General features: G+C 37.4%; 1 protein-coding gene across 6 annotated transcripts in view; it reads right to left on the bottom strand.

Moving 5' to 3' along the window:
* SSBP2 (single stranded DNA binding protein 2) overlaps positions 1–25,331 on the bottom strand; it is a 196,161-nt gene that overhangs the window by 52,698 nt on the left and 118,132 nt on the right. For 4 of the 6 annotated variants that reach the window (XM_049796413.1, XM_049796412.1, XM_049796416.1 and 1 more), the window contains exon 5: positions 15,081–15,170. The exons of the other annotated variants lie outside the window; for them this stretch is intronic. In XM_049796413.1, the coding sequence (XP_049652370.1) occupies positions 15,081–15,170 (90 nt within the window). The remainder of the gene's footprint in view (positions 1–15,080; positions 15,171–25,331) is intronic. 6 annotated transcript variants of the gene reach the window in all.

Here is a 25,331-nt window from a genome sequence, read left to right as displayed (position 1 = left end):
AAAAATCCTTGACTTAGTCTAAACATTACTTAGCAACAACTGAAAACATCAGTGTGGTAGCAACATTCTTCTCATACTGAACCCCAAACATAACACTATACCAGCTACTAGGAAGAAAATTAACTCTATGTCAGCCAAAACCAGGACAGCCATGATTTTTTTTTTTTTTTTTTTTTGAGGGGGGTGAGGGGGGGCACAGTTTGCTAAGGAGGCATCAAAGCAGACTTTAATTTGAGAGCCAGTGCATCTATTCTTAACTGACTTGTTAGTTCATTGCACGGAATAACTACAGGAGACTTTTTGATACAACTCCGTCTTACAAGAAGGTTTATATGCTGTAAATATTTATGTATCAATGTATTCCCCTTAGACATATTTGTGGAAGTATTGAAACCTTCTCCTATTCTTTAAGCAACTGAACCCAACTGGAACTGCAATGAATTACTTCATCTAGTAAATTTCAAATAGTTTTATGGTTCTTGATGACCCATGGATACAAACCCTGCACAATTCTATAGGCAGGAAAATACATAAACAACTGGGAAGCACAATTAATGTTTTGATGAATGTAAGTAAATAAAGGTCCATACAGCATTGCAGAAAATGGTGAAATAGTGATGTTCAAGGACAATTCTGAAAAATTTTACACTGTTTTGGGCCAAGATTTAGTACTTAAGTTCACCACAAAAATTCTACCATTAAAAAGAAAAACTTAAATATTCGCATTTTTGTCCCAGTTACTAAACATCTCCATCACCAATGCCATGTTTGTCCACAAAAAGTTCTACCGAGATGCATCAAGACAACAAAGAAATTCTGTGAAATGTTTTAATGAAAATAATTTAAATATGAACAGCTGTCAGCCATGCACAGAGTACAAGAGCACTTCTTCCATCTAAGGATTATAGACATGTGACTGTCCAAAAAATAGTCACGGTAAAAATAGAAAGAAATAATTAAGCTGGAAAAACATGCCAAAAGATAGGTACTGTGATTTATTAATGCAGCAGTAAGTTTACCTATCGGGTAGGAACAACAGAGAAGGACAAAAGATATTTTCTCCTACAGCCCTCTCTGTGCAAAAGGATGTAGGATACTCTTCAAATACTATATCTGGCATTTCAGGACCAGATCTTGCTTAAGATGTTGTTAAGCCTGTCTAAGGGAAACCAGTCTCTCGAAGCTGATCTGACTAAGGAAGAAGGGTATTTATTACCAGAGTGCCTCCATCCCACAGTAATTTCCAGGTGCTCAAATGGCTCTCGAGGGTTTTCAGTCACTGCTGTAGCCTTCAAGTCCCTCTAATCCACAACGGGGACATTATGCCAAGTACAAGCACCAAGTGTGCTACTGCGCGCTAACCTAAGCTACAATTAACTTCTCAAACCGAGTTCAGGAACTGGCACATACACTGATGTATTAAGAAAAGAAAAAAAACAAACCAAACCAAACCAAAACACCAACCCCCAAACCAAACAAAAACCAAAGCAAAATTAAAAAACAAAAAAAAACCCCAAACCAAAAAACAAACAAACAAACAAAAACAAAAAAAAAACCACAAAGAAAACAAAATAACAGGCAAGAGGCAAGAATGTCATATCTAAGCCACAACTGAGATGGAGATGCCACGAGTGTTTGAAAACATGTCATACAAGTTGCAGTAACAGCAGAAGATTCTGGTGACTGTTCTGGAGAACAGCCAACTAAACACATCTGGGAACACCAGTATATTGTAATTACTGGGTTCAGGTATAAAATTCAGTAATTTGGTATCATGAAAAGCATCTTGAAGGCTGCTGTCATGCAGCTGAGACCAAATGAGTATAAGCAGAAGCTTCTACTAAACTGGGTGAAGAAGAAGCCAGAGAGGAAAAAACTTTCATGTAATCAGGGCAGAATATATGTATTTATCAACTTAAAGTGGAAAAAACCCAAAACTCCAAACCCAACCTAAAAGGAGAAAAGTACAAAAAAAGAAGTAAAAGAGAATACGCAAAATAAAATCCAGATGTGAAATGTTAAATATAGTAAGCTTCCTGTTTTTACTTAGAGAATCCTATCATGTCAAATTGTTAAAAATACTTAAAAAGAAGTAAAGCTCAAGAACTTGAGTGATGGTGCCACACATTCTAGTACTTTTTGTTATCTTCCTGCTAAAGAAAGACTCCAACTGTGTATAGGGAGAGTAGAGGCTATCTTACAAACTGTGTATTTAATACAATTCCGCGAGTTGTGTGTGCATGTGTGCATCTACAATGTAAAAATCTTGTAAAGTACTATTTTTTCTTAATCCCTGGGAGCACAAGGGGACAAGCAGGTAATAAGTTTCTCAGTAGGAAACTCTTTGAAGAAGCCACGTTGAAGCACAGTAGTCTCACTGCCCACATTTTGGTTCCAGTATTCAGGAAAAATGATTTTACAAAAAACCCACCAGGAAGCTGATGACATAAAGACGTAGAAGCTGGCACGTTTCTCTGCCGGTTGTGTAATTCTTACTCTGTCTTTTTTCAGTTGTTTGGGTGACTCTAGAATATGGTGTGGTTTAGTTTTCTTGTACCTAGTACTGGTGGAATAAAAGAATGTAAAAGATGGTGTTCTACTAAGTATGACAGATTTCAATAAATCTATTTTCCTTTGAATTGACTTCCCTTCCAAAAGCTGGGAATATAATTTACTTGCTTCCAAATATGGGGGGGGGGGGGGGGTGGTGGTGTTTTGCATTGACATTTTTACCCTTTTTTACTCATACGATTACATTTATTGACTACATTTTGTCCCACATAACTTACAAAATTTACAATAATCCACAGTCAAATAACTAATCCAGAATACCACTTACATTTCAATTCCTATCAAGAATGAATTCCTAATGAGATTGAATTTACCATAAACATCAGTATCTGTTTCAATACATATGTATTACGTGATGCCCTATGACTCGCTGTACTGGATAGCACAACTTTATGTAACAAACACACACACACACACCAGGAAAATATAGATGTAGTTCAAAAAGAATTACTGCAGGTATTGGGCATGGGTAACGGAGAGGTTGCACGCATCTTCTAACCGTAAAAACACCAAGACCCAAAACGCCAGCGAACAAAGCTCGAGCTGAGGAGATTAAAATGGAATTAATATTGCTTGAACAGGAGAACCATTGTCTACGTGGCATGAAAAAAACCACCTTTCTCAGGCAGGGCAGCTTAAAGTAACAACGCTCATCTAGATTCACATTAATATCTTCCCAGGCAGGTGTACTAAAAGGTTTTTTCAGCTCGGTAAAATAGGCGTTTGTCTGGTCAAAGCAGGACACAAGGTATGTTTTAAAGCACGCCCCCAACCTGGTTTAAATGACTGCGTTTAAGGCTGCTGCAGAAAGCAGGGCAGCAGCTCGACCAGCCTCATCCACCCAAAATACACCCTCTGAGGCTGGCTGCCTCGCAGCACGGAACCCCGCGAGGGGCACGCTCGACGCGCTGAGCGCTCAAGCCACCCAAGGGGCCCCCTGCCCAGTTCAGCCCTCCTCCTCCTGCTGCTGTGCCCAGGACGCGCATTCCCACGGGAGATCCCACGAAAGGGAAGGCGTTCGTTTTACGGATCCCGGCTACTTCGGCACACTGTCAGCCCACCAGCAAGCAAGTCCACCTCTCACCCGGACCCCTCTGCCCGCCGAGGGACACCTCCTCCGCCCCAGCCCGTGGCAGCGAGAGACAGACGGTGGGGACAGAGGAACCATCTTGAACATCAGCTCTGTCCCAGACCTGGACGAGGATGCCTATGCCACGCTCGTACTGCATTTTACATGGCTCAGGAAAGCAGAGGAACGGGTTCTGCTTCCACCAGACAAAGCTCTGCTGGGCTTCCCCAAAACACCTGGTTCATGGGTTTGGAAGCAAACAAAAACAAGCGGTAACTGTCTTTCAGCATCTTTTTGGTTTTAACCTGCATTATCAAATTTAGAACAATCTCCTTAGTTGTATGTCTCAACACCCCGAGAGGCGGATGATGCTCCTAACTGGAGAACATCTCTTTAGTGAATAACGAGAGCACACCATAAATTAAAAACACAAGGTGAAACACAGTTTTAGCACTCAGTACAGAAAAGGACTGAAATTGTATTAATTGATTTGTATAATTCAGTCACCATCATCAGCACAGACTCTAATCGCTACTTATCACCAGAAGCTGAAAATGGAACCACAGACTTAATTTGTACACACTATGACAAATGATTTTAAACCAATTGTGCTGCTATGTGAAGAGCAGGTACTGTAAAAGGGTCCAAGCTGCCAGCAGCGAGGTCATAAGCCAGATGGGAATTCTCACAATGACCAGATCTCTTCATTTATTCATTTAAAGTTCTAACTGATAAGAAGTGAAATAAACCAAAAATCTTTGTTCTCCTCTCCTCCATTAAAAAATGAATTCAATTACCAAGTTACATATTCTGTCTCTGAAAATACAATTCATATTCATCTTTTTTGGTTTTCAAACTCTATTCCTAGTTAAAAGGGTTGACATCACTTAACTATTTATAGTCCAAATGGTTGAGAAGTAAAACTGCTTGATATTTTTATTTAATTTTCTTATTATGGTGGCAGTACTGAAAAATTACTAGGAAGTAACATTTTAATATATCTCTTTTAAGACTCCTAGATTTTATAAAATTATTTAGAGGTGTTTTACAACAACCACTGGTGTGTGAGCTTCCATTATCAAAGAAATGGGGTTTTGTACTCTTGAAGAGTACCAGTGGCAAACAATAAAATATGTGTGAATTGAATTTATCCAAGTTAGTTTACAATTCATACACTTTCATTAATTTATTTCCCTCTATGCTTTTTGTCGACATCTCCATCAGCAATAACAGTCACCACAGTGTATAAGACACTCTTCATTAACACATTTTAATTCTAACCAGAACTAAACTAAATTAGCTCTCAAAACGACACTCTTGTGCTGGCACAGCCTGCTGATAAACAGAAACATGTTACTAATCCTCTGCAAAGCTCGGACAGGCTATCATCAATTTTTAACAAAAAATTGTTTTCCTATTCAATGGCATTTTACTGTTAATTATACAACAGTTCTTGTCCTCCTTCGCCCCCGCAAATGGCTACCACAGTGTTAGATGTCTTTGTTTTATATTTTGCTGAAGTCTTTTTACAGATTAAATTTGGGATACACACTACACATCTTGTAATCTACCAGTATAAATCAAACTAGCTCTTTTTATCTACACTATTTCACATAAAATCATGTTAGACTCTCAGCACTGAGACAGGATTTCTCTCTACATTGACCTTTCCTGATGACCAAACCTATTTCCATAGAGTGAGTTCTTCTCTGTGCTTCAGATGAAGATACCTGAAAAAATAATTTCTGTATTTATGGTTTTCAAAGAGCAGCCTGACATGCTCCAGCAACCTATAAAAAGCAACAGTAGAAGGTTTGATTTAATTTATAGAGCAAAATTAAGATTTATTTTTTTAAAAAAAAAATGGAATAGCCTTCCACAGACACCTGTCTTTCTACATCTGAAATTCCAAAAGTTACAACAATACTAGCATTTCAAACAAAATTAATGCTTTATCCCTGGTCAGGAAATACAGGACTCATTCCACCATATGAAAGAATACTGGAATACACACCTTGCACACTCTGCATAGATAAATAAGTAACAAAACCTCTTTAAAGAAAAATCAACCCAAAGCTTTTGTCCTTAGCTAAACATTCTCTGTGATGCTAAGAGCAGGATCTGCCCACTTGCCTGGCTACTTCTCCAGAAATTTGAGTGTAAATAACACTCATTTTCATGATAGATGATGATCTTTATGAATTGTACTGTTATTACATCTGTCTCACTTTGTGGGAAATATTATCTCATGCTCAGTAAGATTTAGCAAGTGGTAGAGAAAGGGGTTAAGCTCCGCACTTATTTAACGGAAATTTTGAAAAAACCCTGCAATTTTAGAATGGCTATTACCTACATGCATTTTAAACCAAGCTAATAGTTTTTACTTTATTTTTTATTAAATGCAAATACTACAGAAAATAGAGTATTTCAAAGCTGACAAGCTAGAACTAAAACATCAAGAAGTATCAGGTTTTTTAACAAAATAAACAAACTGCGCTTTTAGAATTCAGACATCATATGCACAGATCACTAAGCTTGAGAAAGCATTTCCTTAAATTTAGTAAACCTTCTAGTCACCCTTGATTATGATATACGATTGATTTTTTGGAACAACGTTGACAACGACAAGCTGGAGTTTGTTATTCCTGCTGTTATATTTAATAAATACATTATTTCAAAGCTATATGCATTATCATCATCCAAGGAATTAGGCTTCAAACCCAAACACTGGTGGCTCATGTAAAAAGGAAGAGTCAGACTATGACAGGAACCGAATTAACCTCAGCAGAGGGGAGCATCATGTACAAATGAGAGAACCCTTCCCCTACTCTTTAGTACCACTTCAGCAGCAACTATAATGCCATTTTTAGTGTATGCTCAGTACCCTTACATTTCCGAGGTTTATCTCACAGAGAACTTGAATTTTCAGGATAAGATTATAGAGTTCAGAGTCATCCTAGGCAGACGACTTGGGCCCAGCTCCCCCTCTTCCCCTTCCACCACTCCACAACTAGCAGTGGGTCTGTGGCTGCCTGAGACGTACGTGTGGAATGACCGGAGGAGGGGGAAGCGTGGGCTCAGAGCTTATTTAGCTACTCAAGCTGAGCAGTTTTAATTTGTTCTAACAGTTACGAGCAGTAAAACCACTACCACAACTGCAGGATAGAATTATCAAAGCCAGCAGATGTCAAACACCTTTATCTTTTTAAAATTGACGTTATTCCTGGTATTTAGAGAAAACAAACAAAAAAGGAGGACCAAACATGAAGTACTTACAGATTTTTCTAGATGCTAATCCTCTCTCATATAGTCTAAAAAGTCAATTTTTAAAATTAAAGTACTTTAAAATACACTATGATACTGGCAAGTACAAAAATGCACAGATCCCAATTCTGCAAATAATTAGATGTACGCATGATTTTATGCAATTCAGTATTCCCAGTGGGTGTCAGTCCTCTGTACTGGAGTGGAAGTATTTACAAACAACAGAGATTCTGAAACTACAATAAAATACTTCTTACTAACAATAATTATATAAAGCTGGGGGGGGGGGGGGGGGGGGTCAACTTTAAAATCAATTTTCAAAGCTTTTCAAGGCCTACCAAAGCTGCTAGATTTACTCACAAGCTGTACTTGTACCTTTGGTGACATTTCATTCTCTCACAGCAATGTTTTAACAATCCATGATGCTTTTCAAGCTTCTGGGACTTCACTGTATCTGCTCTGCTCAAGGCCCAATTCTTTTAACATTTTACTCCTTCACCTGCAATTATCTCATTTGCTCCACTGGAATTTAGGATGGGTGTGAACATGTAGCAAATCCAGCTGATTTTGCAGTCATGCTCCAGTTAATTTTTAATGATTTGTACATTTTAGTTTTAAAAACACCAAAGTACAGGCAATGCTACAAAAGTGGGAAAAACATGAGGATCAGCAGTGAAAGGTAAGTGATGAAGCAGGATGCGACCACTGTTAACAAAGTATGTCTGTTTGAAAATGTGGGATAAAAAATGGTAATGCCCTGGAAAAGTAGGAAACTATGTGAGTGTTAGGGGAAGACAATAGTTGAAACAGTTCAAAGGTGTTTAAAAAGAAACAAAACTTTTTAAAATCAATACACACACACACACACACACACGTTATGGTCCTGCCAAGACTGGTCTGAGAGATGCCTGCATTTTCTATCTTTAGTCATGTAATTTAGCAGCTGGAATTAGGAATCTTCATTCCTTGTGCAAAGAACAACCCATCAGTGGACAATTCACAGAAGTGACACAGCCACTCCAAAATGGCTTTGAAGGGACGCTGGAGGATTTCTCCCTCCTCACCTTCCTTACTGCTGGATGCTTGTTCAAAGGAGCAGTCTGGGAGGATGTTCTGCAAGTGTGAAGGGGCTGAGGCAGAGGATCACGTACCCAGCAGACCCCTGCCCAATGCAATAGTTTCCAGGAGACCAGTGCATGTGAGCTAGATTAAAGTGAGTGCAAGGACTGAGTAAAACCACAAATAAGCTGGTTTAACCTCAGCTGTTGTGGAATCAGAGGACATGTAAAGGTGCCAACCATATTTGTTTGGGAGACTGTGGCCAATGACTTCTAAAAAGGAGCAGATATTTTATACTTATGCTTGGAAAACAGCTCAAATATAACTTTGCTTGCTAGTTTTCTTGGGGATATATAGAAAGATTTAGCTGTTTTAATCAAATGCTGCATTTATCAAATCCATAATGCAAGCTCTATTTTTAAAAGTTGTATCATACCATGACTTTACTATAAATATTGTAAATGCAAGTATAAATTTAAATAGTACGTTATAAAGATACTTCGTAGCCTTACACAGAAGCTTACAAATCCATTCTTTTTATACATAAATAGTTCGCTATTTCTGTTTCAAAATGCGAGAGGTGTGTGTTGTTATTGATTTTTAATTCACTAACTTTACTTATTTTCACAACCTAAATGCTATTTAAACTCATATTTTAATAGCAAATAGTAATACTAAGCAAGAAGAGCAATGGAAAAGTTCTTTCTGCTCATGCATCTTACTGTAATGATGCTCTCCTAAAGCACTGGGTCAGCTCTACTACGGCACAAGACTAAAAATAATACTTTAGAATAATATGGATTGAGCTAAATTGAGAATTAACAACTGCCACTAGATGGCATGACAGCCTTACATTACTTTGGTGTGTTGGGTTTGGCCTGGGTTGGGTTGGTCCCCCCCCCCCCCCCCACCCTTTATATAAGAGGAATATGTAACATTTTTATTTCAATCATGGTGTCGACACATTTTTCCCATGCCATTCCAAGTACATCTGATGATCACAATTGGTGAATAAAGCAAAATACTTGACAATTCCTTTAGAATATATATGCCCTATGGAAATAAGGTTTAGCAGTAAGCTCCACTAGAACAAATTTTAACAAATTTGCTGGAAAAAAAGTAATGCATTTAAAAGAAAGGGCAGTTCACTTATATGTGAAAAGGTATAGTCAGTGGTAGAGTTTAATTTTTTTAAAAAAATACCAAATTAAACAAGTGAACTGTCAAGTATCAAACAACCTGCCTCCTTTAAATCTCAGCTGGCACTTGAGGAGTTAACTATTCAGCAGTGTCTCTCATGTGAGCTAAGTACAAACCCAATGTTATTACCTGCCTTTAAAAAACAGACAGACTCCTTATACAGATGCAGACATGGCAAACTTTTGGTCAACCATGTAATAAAAGAGGTGAAGAAAACTGGTGTTTAATTAAATACGTATTTAAGGCTCCCATAATTGCTGCGCAAAAATAAACAACCAGAGTCAGATATTCAGCAGTCCTAGTTGTCACTAACTTAGAGAAACATGATGAATTCACTGGATTAGAACGTAGAACTTCTGAATAACCTAATATAGTTCAAGATGTCCCTGCTTACTGCAGGGTGGCTGGAACTAGATGAGCTTCAAAGGTCCCTTCCAACCCAAACCATCCTATGATTCTAACTCCACATTTAGGTGTGTTAAAAGCATAAAAGTAACTAAAAGGCAAATAAAATCCTGTGAAATCAATACTTTTCAGTCTGTTTGAAAATTCAAAATACTTCAATGAACACAAGCTCCAAAATTTCCCTCTGGCCTCTATTTGCTTACTAAAGCTGAAATTGTCCACAAAGATCAAACAAATAGGCTGCAAAAATACAAATATAACCTATCTCGAATTTTTTAGCTGATTTAAACATCAGTGAAGAGATGGATGGAAACAGGCCAGCACTTCACTACCTGAAGAGCAGCTGTTTGCACCTGAACACAACCCTCACGCTCCACATGGGCACACTGGCGTATGCCCAAGAACAGAAGTGTATCTGGGCTTCAAAATTTCCATGAAGATACTTCCAAATGTTCAGGTCGTTATTTTCTAAATTCATCCTGTACCATGAAGTGCAACTACAAACCCAATTTTTTTCCGACCTCATTTTCCTCAAGAAGAAGGGAGCAAGGCTAGTACTGAACACTTTGCAGACCTTGCTCTGCCTGTATCTAAGAGGGCTTTCACAAGTAACACGTACTGCACAGAACCAACCCTGGTGAAAAACACTGGTTGTCCTCAGACCAGAAACTGGAAGTTAGATTGGATGTGAAAATGTGAGTGTCTCTGAATTCTATGACGTAATCCTCTTCAAACACAAGTGGATGAATTTAACTCACTGTCAATGAGTTTATCAGAACCTTGCATAAAGCTTTGGCTGCTGACATTACATGCATCCTCTAATGTCTAGACCTAAAGGTAAATAATTATTAGAAGCTTATTCAGTCCTCTAGTTGCCCTACTATTTCAGTATCAGTTAGGGCTCCAAAAAGAGGGGCAAAGACAAGGTCACTTTGATCTCTGTGGGTGGCCATATGAAGAAACTAACAAAAGAGAAACTCTGATGTTAAAAAATGGCACAGAAAATGTCCTAAATGACTGTATATTATTAACGTAGTAGCGAAGTGCCTTCCTCACACCTTAGCTCCATGTACAGGATGTGGTCTAGAGAGGAAAACTGGCAAACTGATGATGTATTCCAAGACTGACTGGAGTCAGATGAGCATTTCAGGAATGTATACAGCCATCTTACCCTTATGCAATCTAATATAGTTTCATGACTTCTGTTGCCCACGTAATTCATAATCTTTTAAAAGGATCGTCACTTAAGACGTTCCACTGTCGTAGGTGGAGAAACATGACAAAAGAATTGAAACAACTTTTCTTGGGTTACTCAGGAAACACCTGGGTAACTCATGGATGAACTGCATATTGTTTTTTAGCATCCAGGCTTGCACTCCAGTTCTCAACCATTATCCTTCTCTGAGGCTCTGTATTTAAGAAAGCAACTTACCAGAAGCACTGACCCACCAGACATCAGCCTCACTGAACTGAACTTGACCCATTATTTCAGCCTCAGACAAAACCATCTCTAAAACTTGATTGCGTTCTCCTGTTTGGAGTTTAAGAGTCTTGTATGACAGAACTATTGTCTTTGCTCCTCCTGTGGTCCCACACATTCAGTTTTGCTCCTAATGAATCACGAGCAGATTCAGTTACTGTATAACCCCAATTTATTTCCAGACTATCACCTATTCTACATACTGGAAGAAGATGAAGACAAAAAAATATGTAGCAATGAAATTTAAAGTTACATTAAAATACATACACACCAGTAGATGAAACTGAGACACATCCTAACTCCACATAAAACTCTTTTTCTTGACTTTTCAGATTTCATTTTTGACACTGTAAACAATTGGCTTTTTAAAAAAATAATTTAGTTTATGATAATAGTTGTGCACAACACAACTCTACCACCTTCCTTTCACTGTATCATTGCAAGTCATTGCATTTTTGACTGTCAGCACTGTAGTGATCGTCATCCATCACCTGAACTGAAGTATAAAAATACAAGTACTGAGAGATACAAGACAAATTCAGCTGCTGGCTTCAGAACTCCACCTCTGCAGACCAGGCATAAAATGCCAGAGATTGCTAATTAACTTCAGTGCTAGGGGCCTACATATAAGTGAAAGCCTCATTTTATGAAGAGCTTTACCAAATACTGTCTGAGAAACCATACTTCTCTCGTATTTGTTTACCTCCATGTGCTTATACTAGTGTTCTGAATTATTTTCTTTTATAAAAAATAAAATAAATTTATTTTCTTTTACAAAAAATAAAGGTCACAGAAATAATAGTAGTGGTCAGCAGTGCCAATAAAACTGGAACCCAGATAATGTTTCTTGGTTCCCAGCACTGTCCCCACCTAGGCTGCCACCTTCCCTTGACGTGTCTGGCAAGATGCAATTGCAACAGCAAGAGCATCCATTTCACTTACGTCCCAGTTAGTGGTTAGTGCCACATGCCGAAATAGAGTTGCAGTGCAAAACCAAGAGCCAGTACTGATGAGAAATGAAATGACTTTCAATCATCCAGCAATTCTGAGTTAGCCAAGCAAAGCTGGAAGGTAGTGGCTGTCTTCAGCTTTAGCTTAGGCCAATCCAAAGATTTCATGAAAGCAACAAAACGCATCCTTATCATTCCAGGATGACCTTCTAGATAAATTTTTGGTTGCAAGGAGTTGAAATGTTACAATGTTTTTGTAGTGCAAAGTCTTAGTGAACTAAAGATAGATATTAAGCACTGTTCTCCCACTGTTTCTATAACCTTCCAAATCTTAAAAACCAAAATTGTTCACTTTCATAATCTAGGAGTGAGTTGCAGGTCTAAATTCCAAACTCGTAGTGAAAGAAGACTGGCAGTTCACAGAAAGACTGAAGTTTGTCAGTATTCATATCAAGACAGATGAACATGTTTTCTGTGATTTGGTTTATTATCAGTCGGGATCACAGGAATTGCAGAAGAGTATACAAAAAATTATTGTCTAGTTAAAGGTGTACTAGAAAGAAAGCACCTATGAAGGAAGTAGGAAGTTTTGATCATGAGTTTCTTGCTTGTCATTTCTCCTGCTTTTTATGGCACTAGATGATGCTCCTGAATTTTCAAGGTTCACATACACAGCTATGTCTGCCAATAGATTTTCTTGTCCTCAGATAAATTGACATTGCTAAGATTCAGCTCCGTCTGAAGGTATTACAACCAGATGCTAATGGCTTCTTGACAAAACTTACTCCGATACCACAACACCTTGTCGTGGACTGTCTGTCCATATTTGCTTTATACACACCTTACAGTTTCAGCACACTGTTATGTTAATTGACTGGATTTTGGCTTGGCTCCCCTTGCTGGGATTGCTCCCAACCATATCAATGTATCTGCTATCGAACCTGCAGTTGGATTTGCTAACTAGCATGTTATTTATGTACTTTTTTAAGCAGACGACTACAGCAAAAACTAATGATCTTTTGAAAAATGTTTGTTCTGTTGACAAGGCCATTCAGCTGAGGAAAGTAGATCTCTATCAACTATAACCGTAAGGGACTAATCTTGAGTATTGCATCTTACAGAGAGACATGATGGCACAGACCCAGCAGTTTCAAGGAGAGGTGAAGGGTGATGTCTGGAAGAGTCCAGACCAGACTCTGCAGACCAGCTCTTGGAACCTGCCTTGCAGAAGACTCAATTGGCTGTGTTGTTGAGTTGACGATAGCTCTGATTAATGTCACAAACTATGTTACACTGAAAATGGATTTTCCTCACTTATTTTCAATCTCAGGCCTTGCAAAAAGAGCAGGCTGTTGGTGGGGCTTCACGTAAGACTGAAGTCAGATACTGACAGACAAGGAAAGTTTACCCATACTTAACTTTCTATCATCTTGTCTTTCTTACATCTTTAAAGATCTAGAGTGGCTAGGAGTCTTTTCACGCTTCTAAAACCAAAACTCCCACACCCTCCTCCTGCAAAACCTTTAAAATAGTTACTCTTTCCTCTATACTTCACATACTTGTCCTATCTGTGCCCCTTCCCCCTCTTAATTGTCCTCAAAGTCAATAAAAGAAAAAACTTTAATTCCTTTGACATTCCAACTGGAGTGCGTGGCTAAACTAAGAAAAAGTGAAATATTTATACAATATAAAAATTAAGATAGAACTGTGTTTAAAAAAAATCTACCTAACTAGCTGTTCAAAACAGTAAAGGCAGAAATAAAATAATTATTCAGTTCTGCCAACTCCTGAGGATTTTGTGACTGGCAACAGTAAGATATTTTCTACTTCAATTGCAAATATATCTTTTCATTCATGTATTAAAAATCATGCCTCAGTTTTTGAGTTGACAAAGGAAACAACATGCTCATGCCAGGTTCAGGGTTTCTTTATGTCAGTATCCATACTGCAGATTGCAGTTTTTCCCTCTGTGACTGTGGGAAAAGGAAGACCATACAAATAATGTCGTCACTTACATACAGTGTAAAGAAAGACTGCTGATATCCTGCCATTTTTGTACAAACATCATTTGGATATAAAAATAAATAAAACATTTCTTCTTTTTTTCCAGATGAAATATTCTTCTTTTTTCTATGTATCTCAGGGAAGAAGGAAAAAGACACTGGTCTCTACCTGGGTTTCAGCACTTGGTTTTTAGGGAATATCCCATCACAATGTTCTCCTCACATCACAGTCCTGGAAATCTGGGTTGTTTCTTTCACAACATGAGATCAAGTACGTGAAGTGGAAATCTCTGTTCTTGCTAAAGAGCTGTTTCAATGCTAGAGATGCTGCTAGTTTTTGCTCCTGCTGCACAGCCACAGTAGTCTGCCAGTGTGGAGAAAAACAACCAAGCTTTGGTGAAGAGGAGATGCAAGCTTGCTCATAGGAGCAGTCCAATCTTGTATTACAACTGTTAAGTTGGCCTTGCACTAAAAGCTCCCATTTTTTCCATCATAGTATTCTGTACTGTTAATGTCCAAAGTGCTAACTGGGTATTTAGTTTCATTTATGATAAAACTTAACAGAAGAAACACACAGTCTAAACCCTTGGCTTGTTTTTTTTAGGCATTAGGGCTGAGATCTTCAATGTGCAAGGAGATGCTCAGTGGGATATTCTTAATTGCCTAGGTCTAATTCCCACTGAAACCTGAACATCTTAAAAATCTGGCCTGTGGCTTTACCACAAAGCTAAACATGACCAACAACGTTCTTAATTTAAAGTTACAATGCAATGTATTTATATTATAAGAAATTCTTTTAAAATTATATTCAAGCATTTTCAGTCTCCAATCATAAACTGGCACCATTTCTTATCCTTGAAATTTTGAAATACGTTGTGCTGTACTATTTCATAAATGAAATATTTGTCAATCAGAGAGATTCCTTTCCACTTATTCACTTTTGTTAAAAAATAAACTCTCAAGTATTCTACTATATAGTGAGACATAGTTTAGAACAGGACCTTTTCTACAGACTTGTAAACAGTATTACGGAGGATTTTCTATCCTAACATTCCTGTAATCATAATTTTTCTGAATACCTGAAAAAACCCCGGTGGAACAGGACCTACTGGCATGCCATCTCCTGGGGGAATGTTTCCTAGCACTGGACTGGGAGCTGCTGCAGCACTCTGAAAAGAACAAAGGGAGAATAAACCTTTGTCATTGCATGGCAGGCATTAAACCCCCCCAAACCCCCAAAACCAAAAAAAAAACCCAAAACCTGACCAAAATTCAGAAAGTAATTCTCTGGATATGTCACAATCTGAAGGTAAATTAAAACTGTATAGTGTTTAGTCTTTGTTTACACAAGTATAATGATTTGTTAAAATAACAAATGTATGTTAAGGGGAAGGATGCTAGAGATTGCACAAATATACAAATATGTGTCAATTAGATAAATCGTGACTAGATGTTAAAAAATACATCTGAGTGTGTCTATATATATACAAATATGAATGTAACTTGCACAGTTTTTCTTGCATTATGTGTATAAACATCCTCACACATGCACAGATATACATATAGCATAAAGAAAGTAATTTATGCATATTATCAGCAATTTCCAAGCACTTTAAAAATAATTTCAGCAGACTGTAATATTCTTTCAGAACTACATCAAGCTTCAAAACAGGATTCTGTTACAAACAGTACAAGAAGGAATGCTCACGATTCTCCTGGTAATGCTTATGATTTTACCAACCCCCAAAATAGCCACCATGACAAATAAGAAGAATTCAGGTTACGTTTTCGGATGGGGGGTGTGTGTGTGTGTGTGTGTGTGTGTGTGTGGAGGATTTCTAAGAAGTGAATCAGAGGATGAAATTAGTTACCTTTGCAAATCCTTCAGGTGGAATAAGCAAGTAAAGAATATTGCTTCTGGCAACTTACAAGCAGGAGATCGTCACAAAAAGGGAAGCCAAACTGTTATTGTTGTCATGTATTGGAACCACAATTACTTTTAATTTCTAGCAGTCTTCCTTCCTGCAATATGTTTCTGTAGGGCATAAGGCTGAATCACCTATAAAGGCTTACAATCTTCTGTGAAAGTACTCATGCACACACAATGTATTGAGAGCCACTTGCAGCTTACTAATGACCTGCCAATATCTGCCCTGCAGAATATGAATAGCTTATGTTTATTAACTTATCACTCTATTGTATGCTCACACTTGATATCCAAAAGATGCAGATCTGGAAATTGTATTTCCAGGTGTTTGGCACACTATCTAGGAAATTAAAGAATAATGCTGGAAAGATTTAAAAACTGGCACAAAGAAGGGCTGACCTTTTTAAACCAAGCAGAAAGGAAATATTCAGTTAATTACCACAAATTTTTCAATAGCTTAAGCTGTCCTTTAGAATATGCTAGCAGTAGCATATTTAGCATCTAAGCTGTATGTTCTTTCCAAACAAAAGTCTAGAACATATCATTAAAATACAAAGACTGCAGAAAGTGCTGGTTTCAGAACTGAGCACAAGACTTTGATTCACTAGAAAACCCTCTAATAAAGGGCTTTATTTATGCAAGGATCTGGTCTACAGGATCAGTGTTAAAATACTGTAAAATTGCAATTTACAGAAAAAGCCTGTCAGGTGAGTTGGACATAGCAAACACTTTTGAATCATAACGCCTTCTTGTAGGAGGCCACCACAAACTAACCAAAGCAGTCTATAAAGCTGTAGCAAATAAAGATGGTTCTCTTCTAGCCACTGCCATTCTTTGGGCACTGCCTGAAGTTATGACACTGAAGTATAATGATGCTCAGCTGCATGAAAAATCATGCGCATCCCTGGAAGGTCTCAGGTACTTCTCTCAGGTCTGTCACAGTCTCTTGGTGTCCCAGAGGGGGAAATAAGCAAGTGGTGTGAACACACAGAAATAACTCCTGAAGAACAAAATAATTTTGTTACCCTTCCTTTCTTTTGCACAGATTCTGTGAATGTCCACAGATTACTTGCAGATTATCTACATTTCCAAAGGAAAACAGGAGAGAAAGCTTTCAGCTTTTTTTTAAGCAAAAAAATGACCTGTTTAAACTGAGCATCAGGTAACAATGTCAAGTAAAATCATGAATTAGGTGCAGGCACAGTTTGAGTGAAGCGTGTTGGATCTTGCTTCCATATGTACATGTTTTCTAGATGAAGAATGACAACAGTAGCATCACTGATGGAGAAAATCAATGAAGTTAAAAGCCTGAGCATCTTAAAATGTCCAAAATAGCCTGTGCTGCAGTCTCTGACTAAGAAGGAGTAGCCCATTAAAGGGGCACTAATAATGATAAACCTTATTACAGTATCATCCCTCCTTGCATACTAATTCCTGATTGCCCCTATGGTACCTTAGCTGTGTCCATCTTTACCAGCCATGTAATATGCACTGTAGTATGTCCAATGGAACTGATGCTACAGAATAAAGCAGACTATAATAATGAACAGACTATAATAAATCACTGGGCAAACACATCTCAACAGTTGAAGTCAGGTAGGCAAAATACTATTAAAGTTGTGAGATCTCAGAAAAAGAGCTAAGCAGCACCTCCTCTGATAAATGACCAGTTTTCAGAAGTCTCCCATCCCAGGTTCTGTCACTCCTGCTCGCATTATTTAAACTGAACTATACCAGGCACTAATGCATGTCAGAGTGCCTTAACGCACTCAATGGGTCTTAGATGTCCTCCTCAACTGCATCCTCTGCCAGAGCCCCCAGGTTACAAATGGATGCTTCTAAGAGAAGGAGAGAACGACTTCTCAGGATGCAGTGCTCCTATAGGGATATAGGGATCTGCCCCACTGAGTTCATGCCGCTGCCCACACTTTTAAAATCACTTTAAAAAAAGGAAAATGGTAAAATGCATTTAAAAGCTATAAAAAAGGAGAGACGGAAATAATGATTATTCCAAAACAGAAGAAAAAAAACTATTAAAATTATAACTGTTAAGATTTATGTCAGCCATTAAACCTCCTAAAAAAGCTTCGTAAGAAATATATGTAAAGATAATGTTTTCATAATTGTCCCAATAGTGGGTTTTTTAAAAATACATTCTTTTTCGTATTTTTGAATCTGACATAGTACTGATACCGTATGAACCCAGCTTTATTCCTTGGTGAACCTCAGACATCAGCATGCAACTCTCCAGGACTGGTAAAATGGGCACAAGGAAATTCTTCGTCTACTGAGCTACAGACATAGCAATGGATGACTGCTAAGTCTACCTCACACGTGTAACAAACACATATTACTTTCAGAGGTGCTGCTGATTCCTGTGAAGGGGATCTAGCTCCAAAGTTAATGACTTTTTAGGAGTTGGTTTTGTACAACTTCGTTGATGAAGAGGATATGTAGAAAGGAGCAGGATGAAGCCAACACATGAGACTAGAGAGCTTCTGCTACAGCCTCCTCAGAAAACCTTCTGCTCGAGGACTGAAGTCCCATTCTGGAGACCTGCCCTGAGGGTGGCCAAAAGATCTGAGCAGTGCTATCAGATGAATCATTTGTGATGATGAAGGGGAAGAAAAGCAAGGTCTTGTGGAGGTGATTATACAACAAGTGGTCCAGACTTACTTACTCAATCTTGGTTCTCGTGGTTTCCAGAGAAAAAAGGTCTCAACTAGAAGGGAACTAGCTCTTTTCTTCAGGCTAGTTACTCAAAATTAAATTTAGTTGCTAATGTTGGCCATTTTTTGATTGTGGACCATGATGTTTCAAGGAGGTATTCAATGTGTAGATTTTAGTTGGCTAATTATTTGAGACTTCATTACACCGTGCAGTTTACAGACACTTGTGCAAAACCATCTCTCATCTGTTTTTCTGAGTGGGAAGGAGGACAGAATGATGCAAAGTTTGAGTGGCCATAATAGTAGGTCAGTTTTACTAATACCTATGTATTACCACTTAATAATTGTAAGAAAATTGTAGTTATAGGCATTCTGCAATAGTCCACTCTTAGGTGTTACAGAAACTTCAGTTTCTGTATTTCATTATGTTATGCACTGGGGTTTTTTTCTGTTTTCGTGTTTGTTTGGGATTTTCTTCCCTGATGGGTAATGAAGTCCCTAAACCAGAAATAAAGCATTTTCAGTGTTTTAGGTATATTCCATTTTCTAGCTTGTGCTATCCAATGAACACTTTAAGAACTTATACTAGGTAGATCAATAAACAAACTTGCAACTGCTGCACTGAAATATTCTTATTTATTCTATCCTGATGAATTATTCAGTTCTTTTTGCACAGTCCCACAGCAAACCATGGCTTCTTTTTGCATGCATTACAAGTTGTTCATCATTTATACTTCCATTAGTTTGACATTTTAAATATTTGCAATTTGCTTTCCTTGCTTTTCATAAAAAGATGACAATTTAAATGGTCTAATCTTTTTGTACAGTAACTTACCTCCTTAAAAATGAAAAACTGTATTTGCTTTTGTAGCTAAAATACTGAATTTATAGTATCTCTTTACAATTATTAATTAAAATGGTGTACTTGAATGAAACTTATTGTAAGCATTCTTTGCTGTACCTAAGCTACTCTGGACAATGTAAAAATAGATGATTATATTAAAAAAACTAGCCACAGTTCAGGCTGGGTTTTACAATAAAGGAATCACAAAGTAAATAAAAAATAAAAATAAAATAGGTTAGTTATTCCATTATACAGTATGTGAAATATACAAATCCAGAGACAAGTCTGCAAAATACGGGTTGTTTTTTGAGGCTATCACAAGAAGTGTTTTTTGACTGAAGCTTACAGAAGAACTCCATTTGCAATCAAAGAACTTTACAAAGAAAAGACTTGACTTTCTTCAACCAGCTCACTCACTAATCTGGGCATTAAATTTCAGGTATTTTGCTTAGAATAAGACAACCTTATTTTTATCCAAATGAAGAAGTTTATCGCGTGTTACTAAATTTTTCTGCAAAAAGGAGATTTCTAATAAGTCTACTTGATGATGAATGTTGAAATCTATTTGACGATGGATGAGAGAAGCTGGACTTCACATTTAAGACACATTTAAGACATATATGGCTACTCTTGGCCACTCAATCCCCTCATCATCCAAGCCTCCTCCATAAACCTCCTCTACATCAGCCCTAAAACTGCTGAGTTAGCTGGACAGTCCTAGGTCCTGCTGAATTACCAGAGGTGGTGGGTACTCACTTCTTCAGCTGCATCAAGCATCAAGCCAATCCCTCCTGTTACTGGTTTATTTGGAGGCAGCGTCCTTGTGTTCTGTCTTCTGTGGCAAAGCATAAGCACATTACTGGTGTGTTGTGCTGTGAAGACCACGCAAGTAGAAGTCCCCACTGGACTCCAGGCAGACACAAGGTAGTGCCTCTAGATGACACTGAAACTACTGACACCAGTGTCCATGATGTGGGCAAGTTTAAACCCCTATCTCAGCATTTAATGATGTTAAAACTAACATCAAAGAGGAAGAGGGAGCAACAGTTTGTTGAGAGCACAGCAATACTCTCAGGATGAAGAAGGAGCTGCATTAGTAACTCTGGTTTGGAAGAAGGTGTAGAGCTAGACCTAGTAAGGCACAGATACTTGCCAGTGCCATCAAGGGTGCTAGCTTGAGTCTCTCTCTTGTAAATAAATTATTTCTACAGGGAGAGTATGAAACAGTTAAAAAATTTATTTTCCCTTTTAAAGACGCTTCCCCTCGCTATTTGCACAGTGGAGGCAGCTGTGCTTTCCCACCCTCCACAACAGCTCCTGTCATATAGGACAGGAGAGTGAGGTCTGCCTGAGAACACTTCACTGTCACTTCAAGTTGTGACTCTTCCATATACTGCTGGAAGCAACAGCCTGTTGGTGCTTCCATGGGTAATCTCCAGGCTGACAGAGCCTCCAAAAGACAGCCTGTATCCCCTAAAATTAGGGTAAAATGGGGTACTCTCTGGAGGGGCACTGCAATACCTACCTGGAAGGGTCACACATTTTTGCTGCACAGCTTGATGCACAGTAAGTGTGATGGACCATGAATGTAGCAGTAAAGGCAGCCCAGGGTGAACACATGGAAGTGCATTAGCAGCATCAGTATGATTATTTAAAAATTTTCATACTGGTAAAATTTTGTAGCACAAATGTGTCTGAAGAGCATTCTGGAAGAACAAACTTCCAACCTGCCTTCATGAGTCCTACAAGCTGAACAGTCTGAGCAGAAACATCCTATTGCAGAACTGGCTGCAAATTATTGCAGCCGCATGTGTTATGCACTATTCTTTTGGGTTCAAGGACAAGAAAAGACAAACCAGCCAAAAATACCCGAGAAACTTTGTGTTTACGCCAGATCTCAGAAGTCCAAAGCCTAAGCAGCACTTGCTGAAAGTACTTTATGGTGTAGGAACTCCTACTTCTCATACTCCTTTTGCTGAGACTCTAATGACTTCAATGATACAACAGAAAGCTTTGCTTTTGATTATTCCAAAATTTCATACCTGATTTTGACTGATAATCAGAAAAAAACTGCTAATGTACTCTGAACTATTGTAAGCAATGCCAGACATATTTTAGCTTTCTTTACACTTTTTGAATCCTGCTTCAGAGAGATGGTAGGTCATGAGAATTTTGGCAATATCTTCAGAAATAATACCACTTAAATCAGTTTCTCTGAAATACAGGTTTTTCATCAAGAGTGATATTTTCATAAAAAATCTACTACAGAGCAATTTCGATTACTAGCTGTGCTATATATGCAGTATCATTTTACATTTCATCAAAACCTTAACGTGACTAAGATGTATTCACTCAAGTTCAAGTACTGAAATACAGATACAACTGGCACTTAATATGGTATTAAGGATCATTTTGATCCTGTAATAAGTAGACCAATTATTACCTTCTTTTAAAATAACTGAGCTTTCTAACCTAAAATAATTTAGATGTCTTTTTAAAATTATAGTGTAAGTATTAATATAAAGTTTTCACATATGCAACCAAAATATGCAGTAACCAGACAAAAATATTCTGTCATGGAGGATATTAATACAATCAGTTGAATCAAAACAAGAGCAGAAATCTTCAGCACCTCAGGTTAGCTTTGTGTATGTTCATATGACATTAATGCACAGGTAATTGAAACTGAACAGTGAATGTGTAAGGATGGATGTGAAGGACAATGCAGAAACTACAACCGCTGTTGGTACCAAGTTTGAAACACTGATGACAGCAGCATACTGTTGGCAGGAAAAGCCAGAAGTGTTTAATTTTTGGTAGATATCTCCTTGAAACCCATGCTGAAAACTCACACTGATGCTTAAGCATAAATTAAACTCTACTAGTCAGTTGATAGCTCTGAGATGAATGTACAAGTTCCTATGAAAGTCAAACATCTTTCCAAATCAGCATTGTGTAATTCATCACATTCAGCGATGCCAATTAACAGAACTGTAAATAAACAGGAACAGATGACATCGGGGCCATATTGTTTAGCTGTGACCAGTCCCTGATGCACCAAAAGTGCAATACTAAGAGAAAAATAATCCAAAAGCCAACTGCCTATTTTTGTCACTTTCTCATAGCCTCCTTTTCCCAGCAATTTTAAGTTAAACACAGCATTCTGGTTTCTCTCCCATAAAGGCACAGGTATGTATAATGCACCAAAAAGCTAACTACTTATTACCAACTTGCTAGTTATTATTCTAATTCACAGTATTTCATGCCTTCTCCAGTTTACAGGAAACAAACAAGAAACTAACTGAACAGACAAAGACATGCAGAATTGTGTATTATGCTTTATCACATTTACTGAGTATTTTTGATACAACTATGTTGTCTTCTTTAGGAGAACACTTAAAAACCTGTTGTTTCTCTTTTCTTCCTGAGGATGAAGGATAAATATTTAGTACTACTTTTTCAAGTTCATGAACGTAGGAAATGATGGGAATTAGGGAATTTAAACTTAGTTGTTTGTTGGTTTTGTTTTTTGGTTTTTGGTTTTGTTTGTTTGTTTGTTTGTTTTTCTGGAAAGACAAATGATGGATGATTACAATTTCCAATCATATTTACCACATAGTTAATTTCTGGTCATTGACAGCTTCAAAGTGCCAGACGTACTGTACTGTAGCCAATATTGTAACAAGATCAGCAAATTTCCATTTGTAAACAATTCAACTTTTAACTTATCAAGTACTTCTAAGCCATTAGCTAGTTAGTATAATAGTGATTCGTTATTTTTTACCTACCAAAAATCAAAGAAATAAATATTAAGAGGAACTACATTGATTAACCACTAGAAACCTTCTTATTTTCTCCAAAATAGAACATAAACCTACTCACCACTCTGAACAAAACAAATAAGTAAAATTTAAAAATTTAAATAAGCTGTTATTCCTTTTACAGAGCCTTCGAATACTCAGCTGTACAGAAAAGAACCATAACCCCTAGACTGAGCAGCCATGGTTTACTTAAAATGAGTTGAGGTTCTTGCCCAAAAAGGTATATTCATCACATTGATAGAACCAAGCCATTTGAAAGATCTGGATCACATGACCTAATTAATTCTTAGTGTAGTTCCATTGATATGTATTTGTCTAAAATGTTTAATTTCTGTTCTGTAATGGGAAGGCATTCATGTAATAGTAGTAGTCTGAGAACCGTAATTATAGAAGGTCATAATAGTATTCTTCATAACTTCTCAGTTTTCCTCAAATTACAGCTCCTAACAGTTTGATCTGGACTCTGGCACTGTATTTCTGTCCACTCCAGCTTATACATTATTAACAGTAATAAGGAATATATACTGTCATATAATATTAATATTAATAACCAAGTTGTATATCTGTTATCAGAAGAAAAAAAAATCACATTTAGTCTTTTTTGGGGAAAAAAATGGTTTTCTCAGTTTACATCAGCAGACCTGTTCTCTTAGTGAAGAGCAGACCTGTTGATGAGGACGGTATGCTCTGGGACTCCATCTATTATTCTTTCCCCAGGAAATAACCCTACCCTCAAAACAACCTCACTGTAAGCAAAGCTTCCCCATTATCTGAAGTAGGATTACAGTTTGTTTTACTGTATCCCAGTGCCCAATCTGGGGTTTTCATTCTACTTAGCCGAGATAGTGAAATTCTATTACAGAACTGAAAACCAGGTATTAGGTTGGAAGTATACTATTAAGGGTTACAAATTATTTTTAAGGAAAGCTTTCCTTTCAGTGAACAAAAGGATTTCAAACTCTTGTCAAAAGACAGCATTTCAGTCCTGTCTCTTCGCTATTGCTTCTTGGATTATTTAGAACATAATTTCCAGACAAAGATTTCTCTGAAGTACAGTTATAAAGAAAGTTATTTTAAAATGAACCTTTACTATTCACTGCAAGTTACTAAAATCACTACTACGCATAGGTATCAACAGAATGTTCACTTAAAAAAAAAGTGCAAAAATAATTTTAAATAATGTTTTAAATACAGAAGCAAAGTATCAAATTTCTGTCAATTATTTCTCAAAACTGAACAGAACTGTACTTAAAAGCCAAATACTTGGCTTTTCCTATTTCTTTATGAAGACACAAAAAATAATATTTTCAACTACTGTTTTCAGACAATTTTCTATGAAAGTAAGGGCATTCATTTCAGCTTAATTCCAAGCCCTGTGTTATTCAGTAATGTATACCTATGTACAAAATTGAAACTCCAAAGGCTAGCCAACTGAGACATGTTACACTTTTGATAAAATGCAACAGGATTATCAGATTCATCAGTAATAACCATGCTGCTGACAAGTTAAAGACACTTGAGGACACAAAACACTGTTGCTGTAGCTCGGAACCCAGTTGCGGTGATATTTCAATGAAATTACTTCTTTCCAGAAGTGACACTTGCACCATTCCTCCAGATTCCCTGGAGACCAAGACTGCTTCAGTCTCCTAGCTTAACAACCACAAAATAGTCAATGTGCTGGGTTTTTTTTCCAAGCTGCTCCTCCAGATCACATCTTTGTTGACTAACTGACATCGCAGACCACAGGTTTAACACACGACTTGCTCATCACAAGGAATTTGAATGAAGATGTGTGAAGATGCTTCTCTTAAAAAGGAGTTAGCAGGAAATTGATTGGATGAAATTCTTTAACTTACATGACCATGACACATTACAGGCATGAGATCGAATTTTAAAATCTGTCTTATCAGATTGAAGCATTGCTTTTACATTTCAAATTGCAGAAATACAGAACTGCATTTATTGTCTTTTCTCAGCATTTTCTCAACAGCTGTTGGGGTCATGATAATAGGAGTGCAAAAAAAAGAGAAATATTGCTGCAGATTTTTAATATACACAGACAAATA

The sequence above is a fragment of the Accipiter gentilis genome, chromosome Z, assembly GCF_929443795.1.
Source record: "Accipiter gentilis chromosome Z, bAccGen1.1, whole genome shotgun sequence".
Classification (NCBI taxonomy): Eukaryota; Metazoa; Chordata; class Aves; order Accipitriformes; family Accipitridae; genus Astur; species Astur gentilis.
Note: the sequence above shows the minus strand (reverse complement) of the source record. Positions and strands in the feature narration are given on the sequence as shown.